This window comes from Colossoma macropomum, unplaced genomic scaffold (genome assembly GCF_904425465.1).
Source record: "Colossoma macropomum unplaced genomic scaffold, Colossoma_macropomum, whole genome shotgun sequence".
NCBI classification, from domain to species: Eukaryota; Metazoa; Chordata; class Actinopteri; order Characiformes; family Serrasalmidae; genus Colossoma; species Colossoma macropomum.
Genome location: NW_023494809.1, coordinates 18937680 through 18946545, shown reverse-complemented (window position 1 = coordinate 18946545; position 8866 = coordinate 18937680). Strand labels below are relative to the sequence as shown.

Genomic DNA, 8866 nt, shown 5'->3' with positions numbered 1-8866 from the left:
TCTGATTTCATTTTAAATAATTCAAATTATGTTGTTTGCATAATAGTAATAATAGATTGTTATGAAGATTCTAGTTGAATTATATATACACTTTTGATAAATATAGATATACATTGTATATAATTCTTGCATTGCTCTTGTAATTTATTTTTAAAATTCATTTTTAAAATGTATTTTTAAAAATCATTTATTCATTCATCGCTTATTCATTCAAAACTGCTCGTTGTGACTGTATTACAGACGTAGTTCTTATTGGTTAAAAGTTTAATTATTAAAAAAAAGGTCTGCCGTACTAGCCAATCCCAGCGCACTGGGGGGCGTGGCTTGACTCAATACGGGTGTGAAAAACTCCGCCTCTCTCCACACACATTTTAAAACTCCGCGATGGCGCTGGAATCACACCTGCCCCCTTTTTCTGACCCTCGTAGTTGCCCCAGCGCGTGCAGGACCAACATGCCCAGCAGCAGTAACAGCGTCCCAACTCAGCTGAAGCAGAAGAGCAGCACGTGCGCGGATCTGTAGTGGTTTGTGAAGGATGGCAGTGCTGCTGGCTCTCTGCGCTGCGGTTTGCTGCTCTGCTCTCCAGACTGTGGGCGTCAAGCTTTACTCCAACAGATACGAGGGGTGAGTAAAGACCTCCATTCATTTCTTCCTCTGTGCCATTAGCTGCTGAGAGTGGAAGTAAGTGTGCACGCTGTGAAGGAATGAGCTGCACTTAACGTTCATTCGTGTAATGTGCGTGTGATTCAGCTAACTAGAGGGTAGAGCAGCCTCAGCCATTAAAAGGTCCATATTCTACATTTTTCTGCCCCCCCCCCAACCGAGGTCTACTGATGTCACTTGAGAGGGGTTTGTGTGCCAGATAGAGTCATAATTCATTTTTACATGATGCTTTTCCAACCTCTCTTTTAGGGGTGGGCGATATGGCAAAAAGATTATATCACAATACTTCAAGACATTTTCACAATACACAATTTTTTTTGAGATTTAATAAGCTGGAATGGACAAAATAGACCTTGTAATGGCACTTATAAAGAATACTGTAACAAAACTATGACTACTACTACTACTACTACCACTACCACTAATAATAATAATAATAATAATAATAATAATAATAATAAACCTACAACTACAATGATTTTTATTCAAATCCAAACAGGCCTAATTATGCGCACTTTGTAATGAAACATGTACTTGGTCAGTGTTTTTTAATTACTGACGATATCTATAATATGCTCACAAACCCATATTATGACAAAATTTATTACGATAATGATAACATTGCCCACCCAGACTCTCTTAATCCCTTAGAATAAACATAAAAAAGGACCTCCGTTCTAGCTTGATGTTCTGCATTGCGCCTCGTTCAAAAGCAGTCCAGGCTAAAACTTCAGCATGAATGGGTGGAGTTAAACTGCAGGCTGAGCAGTCGTATATATGTAAATGAGCTGTTTTTTGTGACATCATTGAATTCAAAACAAGCTGTTTTTCGTTTCACTTCGTTTCCATGTATACATTGTATGGACTGGGGAGTAAACAGTATTTCACAGATAAGTGAAAACAGATAACAGAAAAGTGAGGAAAATGAATTTTTCCCCGATTTCGGGCCCTTTAATCTAACAGAGAACTTGGCTGTGGATGGAACTGGAATGTTTTCCCTTTTTTGACTGATGGTTTGACAGCCATAATCACTTTGTTTATGAAATGTGTTTGTGGTTCAGACTGAAGCAGATGTGAAAGCAATTATCAAAAACCGTCCTGAGTGCAACATGGTTCTTAAAAAGATGGTTCTTCAAGGGTTCTTCATTAAGGGCTATGCTTCTATTTAGAACTATGAGTTCTATATAGAGGCATTTCATGTTTAAATGGTTCTAATATCTGAATTTATTGGTTTAGACTACTCTACACTCTTAAAAAAGATGGTTCTTCAAGGGTTCTTTAGTGAAGAGAATGGTTCTGTATATGTAAATAGAACCGTTCGATTTATTAAAGAACAATTGAAGAACAATCTTTTCTAAGAGTGTAGGTGAAATACTAAAGAAATGCTAAAAAAAGAGTATGGTTCTGTTTAGAACAATGAGTCCTATATAGAACCATTTCATGCAACAGTAATAAATGACACTTCCATTCCAGACCAGATACTTCAGCCATAAGCTCATAATGCAGTGAAATGCAGCTAATAAAGCAGTGAAATGCAGCTCATAAAGCAGTGAAATGCAGCTCATAAGGCAGTGAAATGCAGCTAAAAAAGCAGTGAAATGCAGCTAATAAAGCAGTGAAATGGTCTCATGAAGAATAAGGTGGATAGCATGGGGGCTGGAGTAGCTAATATCACACTGAAGAAAAGGTGTTATTACTCAAATAATGACTTGAGCAGAAGTTAAAACAGCCTCCAAAAACAACTTGAATAAAAGATAATAAGTCCAAAAAGTCCTTCAATCCTTAGTATAGAACTTATAGATCTGCAATAGAAGTTCTTAGTGCATCCACACTGACATTGGCTCAGCTCTGTTCTTCTCTTTTTGAATTATGGTCTGAAATAAAGCGCCAAAGCTCCAAAGCGAGGTGGGATCAACAGCAAAGAAGTCCAGAAAGAGAATTAAATGAATCTCAATGATCATCATTTGGAGCTACTCAGAAAAGCACAAATCCATCAAAATTGTACTTAAGTGGATGTAATTGTGTAAATATAACTACATGCTACCCATGTCTGAAGCTATCGCCCATGACATGAATGGAAAGCATTGTGTGAGATAACGCTCTACAGTTTGTCCTAACACGTTGGAATGGAAGGCACATGGGACAGCTGTAGGTTGTCACGACCGATGAACATTAGCTTCATTTATGGCATGAAAAGGCAGCTTTGCATTGGGAATATCAGTGTCCACCTGGCACTGGCTTCACTGATGAGCGTGGAGAACAGCTAATGAGAAACTGTGTATTGAATATTGCAGAACAGATGACACTAAAGGGCTCTTTGATCTGTCATGGGTTTTGCTTCTCCGCTGCTAATGAGACCAGCAGGTGGCTATTACAGTGAATGTGAAGTTTGATCTGTTATGCTTTCAGATGATGCTGGGTCATTTTACATTTTGTGTGGGTCTGTAAGTAATGACACTTTCACAGCTGAAAGACTTTGAGGTACTAATATCTGACACACAACGCACAGATGGCTGTTTTGGTTATTAACATTTCCAAAGCACTGTGCTTTAGGGAGTGCACGGGTCAGCATTTATCCCATGGGCAGCTGGTCAGGATGTCAGTGACTGAATTGATTCTGGTTTTCAGCATCATTGTGCTGTCATTAAAATACACTGAACTTTTTATTGAGCCTGTCATATTTCTTTCTGACACACCAAAAATCAACTACGATAGGAAAAACGGTAGCACAGAGAGTTCCAGTCCCATATGCTGATCCATTTTACTGACCAACATGGGCATGCAGCTCGCCAACTACTCTGGGGACAGACTGTAGCCCATTAGGCTGACCTTAAAACAGCTGTTTCTGCTTCCAGTGCTGTTCTTTGTTAATAACATGATTTCTCAGTGCTTTTTTGTGTTTTTGTTTGTTTATTTCATATGTAATGAAGGTGATCTAACAAAGCTGAACATTTTATATAATTTCATTCTACCGTTTCTGAACAATTAAACACTCAAATGGGAATATTTCATTGTTACTTTTGGGAAACAAATCAATAAAAAGCTCTTACTGATCCGAATAGTGCTCTGAATGAGCTCACTCAGAAAATGTTACAGTGCATCCAACAATAAAGGCAGCATCATGCATGTTTTATACAGTGATAGGAAACATGGTAGCACACCGAAAGCTCCAGTTCCACATGCTGATTCACAGCTTCAGATGAGTTTAAGGAGACGTCACTAAAGTCTCTGAATGGATTGCAAGTAATATGCTCTGTCTTGTTTGGGTTAATGAGTTAAAGAGGACATTGCCAAAGACTCTGGATGAATTACTGGCAAGGTTTTATGTTTTATATATTTAAAACTGGCTTTTAAATATCATCTTTTAATATTTTAATCCCTGGTTGCCACATTACATTTTCTCTTTTGAGGCATTTCCATAGAAAATCTGAAATGTGCCACATGTAGCTCATCTTTCATACCCTCTTTAACCAATTCCCTTGTATAGAATTCAACCCTTTAAATTAGTCCCATAAATACTTAGTTTCATATGACTTACTGGATAATAAGATTAAGAAGTTTATTGATGAATAATACCTAATACATTTTTCCTTTACCTTTGCCATGAATTTGTGAGCACAGGAAGGAATCTATACAGCATCTGAAGAATTTCAGAACAATAAAAAAACTTCTTTGTCCAGTTGTCAGGAAGCAATTGAAGGGCCTACAGCAGAAGTGAGAGCTGCTGGAGGAAATTGTTTGACCAACAGCATAAACACACACTCACAGAATCCACAAAGAATGTGAAGTGCTGTGACCAAAACATTCCTCAAACAGATCCAACAAACAACTAACAGGGTCGTCGTCCAGAAAAAAACATTTCCAAGATTTAAACGTGTGAAGAGATGATGTGTTATCAAACAAATGTCAAAAGTTTGTCAGATTGTACACTTTATTGTTTTTATAAGTGAAAATAAGTTAAAACATCATTTAGAGAGAACACACAATTTGGCATTTTCCTGCAGATTTTAGTGTACAGAAGAGTTTAGCATATTGGGAAAAAACATAAAATGAGCTGTAACTCTTGCACAGGCCACATTTTATGTTTCTTGATCTCTAATACGTTCATTTCAGCCAATAAATAGTAAAGATGCCAAAATGTGTTCTCTGTAGAGGATGTGTGTTAACTCCTTCATTGGCCAGGGCCCTTCGGCGGGGCCAAATTCAGAACAACTCAGCCAGTTTACATTGAAGTCCCTGTAGTTACTGACTAATAGTAGTAACTTACTATGTAATTAGCCTGGGATTTTAACTCATTTTCACTTAGCAACAACAGCATGTAATTTGACCAGGGGTGCCAAAACTTTTGCATACATATGTATAAGGCAAAGCTAGTAGCAATAGGGTTGAAGACCTTAATGAATCTTGTGCCACAGCTCCTGATGTGAGCCAGTGTTGACTTTGACTTTAGAGTTAGCGCTTGCGGTTTGTTCAAGATTGCCAAAGCAATGGTGGCCCTTTGGAGAGCTTCTACCTTTGTGCCTGGTTTCTTGTGTCCTGGCATGAAAGAGCGCTGGATAGCAAATTAAAGAAGAAAAGAGCAGAGGCCATTAAAGCAAAGCTGTAATACATGCTGTAAATCACATCAAGGTGTGAATACCCAACAGGCATCATAAGCAATGAGGGCCGACAGCTGAGAGAGAGAGGAAGTACTGTTTACAACTCTATCAACAAGGTATGTAAAGAATCAGGATCTGAGCATAATTTAGAATGAAGCAAAGGGGTACTTATTTATATTTGCTACACTCTTTAATTACTAACAAAAATAATCAATAGCATGTTTTATATCACATAACAGAATTGGCAGTTAGTGTTCTCCTCCAAGCGTGTTGAGCTGTCCATTGACGTTGGGTCCACAGGTATTGACAAGTATGGTCTCTCATACGACTCAGAAGACTGCTTGCCTTTCTTTTCATGTCTGTTTGTATATGCACTTGCTTTATTTAAGAGTTGTAGTGCTTTGTGTGCTGAACTCTGTAGTAAATTCCACTCGTCTTCAGTGCTAGCTGTTGTAGCACCCCACCATAACCCTGATGGGGCAATAAAACACAATCATCAACACCTCAACACTTCGCAGCCTGAGACTAATCACACACACACACACACACACAAACATCTGTTTTTATGCAATGTATTTGCAGGAGATATTTCTGAGAGTAGATGTTAGATAATCCACTTGCATAAGGAAGGAGAAAGTCAATGGGAAATCAATGAGTTTCCAAAACTGGAGTTCTAAAAAATTATTAAAAGATACAGAGAAAATGGGAGCCCTAACAACCATGCAAGACCTGCCCCCAACAGATAAACAGCAATTAAAGCTTTTATCTGTGAGAGAGAGGGGAAAATCAAGCTCCACTCCTGCTTCAGATTTGAAAAAATCCACAGCCATCCTTCCACTGTGAGAAGATAACTCATTGTTATGAGACTGAAAGGATGTGTAGCTGATAAGAAGCCCTTACTAGAAATGAAAATAGACAAATCGAACAAAGAAGTTGCTGGTGTTCTCAGAACAACATACTGACCACCCCAAAGTCCAGACCTCAACCTCACTGAATGTATTTGAGATTACTTGGATCAGAAGAAAGCAGAAAGCCATTACGAAGCTAAGAAAAGAGGGAAAATCGATCAGAGCTATGGCCTGAGCATTGGGCGTAGCCAATACAACAAATTGGAATGTCCTGAAAAAGAAAGAAACCACTAGATTGCTGACAGCCACTTAAACAGCTTGGCCAAGGAAAACAACAGCAGTTGATGACAGAAACATTGTGAGAGCTGTGAAGAAAAACCCAAAAACAACAGTTAGTGACATCACCAACAACCCCCACAGCACAGGCGTGGAAGTATCACATCAGCCGTTCCAAGAAGACTTCAAGAGCAGGAATATAGAGGCCATACCACAAGATGCAAACCTCTTGTTTATGGCAGAAAGAATCCTAGGGCCGGATTAGAAAGAGGCGCAAAAGTTCTGGAACAGAGTTTTATGGGCTGATGAGACTAGAATTAACCTCTGCCAAAGTGATTGAAAGGCCAAAGTGTAGAGGAAGAATCTACTTATGATTCAAAACATACAAGCTCATTGGTCAAGCATGGTGGAGGTAGTATCATGGCTTGGACTTGCATGGCTGCTTCTGGAATGGTCTCACTAATCTTTATTGATGAAGTAACTGACGGTAGCAGCAAAATGAATTCAGAAGTCAACAGAAACAGTCTGTCTGCCAGTTTCATGCCAGAAATGCATCCAATCTAAATGGGAGGAACTTCATCATGTCATCTTGCAGCAAGACAATGACCAAAAAACACACTGCCAACACAAAAAAATGTCTTCATCAGGGGAAAAAGGAAGGTTTTGGCCAAGTCAATCACCAGACCTTAACCCAACTGAGCATGCATTTCACCTCTTGAAGAAGAGACTGAAGGGAGACCCCCCTCCACCTAAAACAACAAAACAACTGAAAGAAGCTGCAATAAAAGCCTGGACAAGCATTACAAAAGAACAATGCAACATTTTGGTGAGTGGGTCACCAGCCCAATGCCGCTATTGCAGGCAAGGGATTTATATGTATATATATATATATATATATATATATATATATATATATATATATATATATATATATATGTATAAAGACCACCCCAAATCCTTCTTAAATCAGCATTTCTACTTGTATGGCAGCCTTTCCATTCCAGCATCTGTTAAATTCTACTTCATGAGGTACTGATTAGGTGATCACCTGTACCAAATATTATTTTACAAAGAAAAGTATAAAAACCACTGCTGTGGTCACCACTATCGTCCTGTAATAGGACCAGCTGAATGGCAAAAACAGTGCTAGTAGTACCTCAAAAGTGATTGGAATCAAAAATCACTGTTTACCATGCCAAAAGCCTGGAAGAGAAGAGTTTTGAGTGAGGAAAACAAAGGTTCAATTCTGCTTTTACTGATAGAAGGTGAGCGTCAGGTCACTTCCATCCTTAAAAATTCAAAGACAGCAGTTCATAAGAACAAGGTCAAGCAGCAGACACTGGGGACAACAAAGCTACAGACCGTCAGAGGGTGAAAACGACTCTCCACTGACCGGGATGACCACCATCTCATTCAAGTGTCACTCAACAACTGTAGGATGACATCAAGTGACCTACAAAAAGAATGGCAAATGGCAGCTGAGGTGGAGTGCACAGTGAGGACGGTTCGAAACAGGCTCCTAGGGGCAGGGCTGAAGTCATGCAAAGCTAGAAAAAAGCCCTTTATTAATGAGAAGCATTGAGCAAGAGCCAGGCCTAGGTTTGCCAGAAGGATTGGAGCGTAGGGGACTAGAGAGTAAGATCGTCTGCTTTGATGAGTCCATGAGTCCTCGTTGTCTAATGGTTAGACGGAGGATTGGTGATGATCTGGTGTTGCTTCAGCTAGGCAGGTTTGAGCAGATTTGTCTTTGTGAAGGACATGTGAATCAAATCATGTACAAGCTTGTGATGGAAGAACTTGTTTCGTTCTGCTCTGAGAATGTGCCCCAACGCTGAAGATTTGTTTGTCCAGCAGGACAATACTCCAGGCCACACAGCCAGATCAATCAAGGTGTAGATGGATGATCACCAGATCAAGGCCCTGTCATGGCCAGGCCAATCTCCAGACCCGAACCCCAAAAACCTCTGAAATGTGATCAGGAAGAAGATGGATGGTCACAAGTCATCAAACAAAGCTGAGCTGCTGGAATTTTTGCCATTTTTGGCATAACATCACCCAACAGCAATGGGAAGGAAAGCATACCAAGATGCAGGGATATTTCACCATATGTTGATTTCTGAACTTTTGCTAAGTTAAAACGTTAGTTTATGTTGTTTAAAAGTGAATCTGAAGTTTTCTTTGGATTAATTGAGGTCTGAAAACACAGCATATGTTTGTTATTTTGACTAGTTGTCATTTGCTGCAAATAAATGTTCTAAATGACAATATTTTTATTTGGAATTTGGGAGAAATGCTGTCAGTAGTTCATAGAATAAAACAAAATCTTCTATTTTAATCAAACACATACCTTTAAATAGTAAAACCAGAGCAACTGTTTTTGCAGTGGTCTTATATATGTGTGTGCGTATAAATAAGACATTTCTAAACCTAAATTTAACCCTAATCCCTAACCCTAATCTTAACTTTAGGAACCAAAAAGAA

General features: G+C 39.0%; 1 protein-coding gene across 1 annotated transcript in view; it reads left to right on the top strand.

The window, feature by feature from the left end:
• Positions 1 to 371: 371 nt before the first annotated feature.
• Positions 372 to 8866, top strand: part of cpa6 (carboxypeptidase A6) — a 48441-nt gene continuing 39946 nt past the window's right edge. Inside the window, exon 1 of the mRNA XM_036558797.1 lies at positions 372 to 624. Coding sequence (XP_036414690.1) covers positions 536 to 624 — 89 coding nt within the window. The 5' untranslated portion in view covers positions 372 to 535. The remainder of the gene's footprint in view (positions 625 to 8866) is intronic.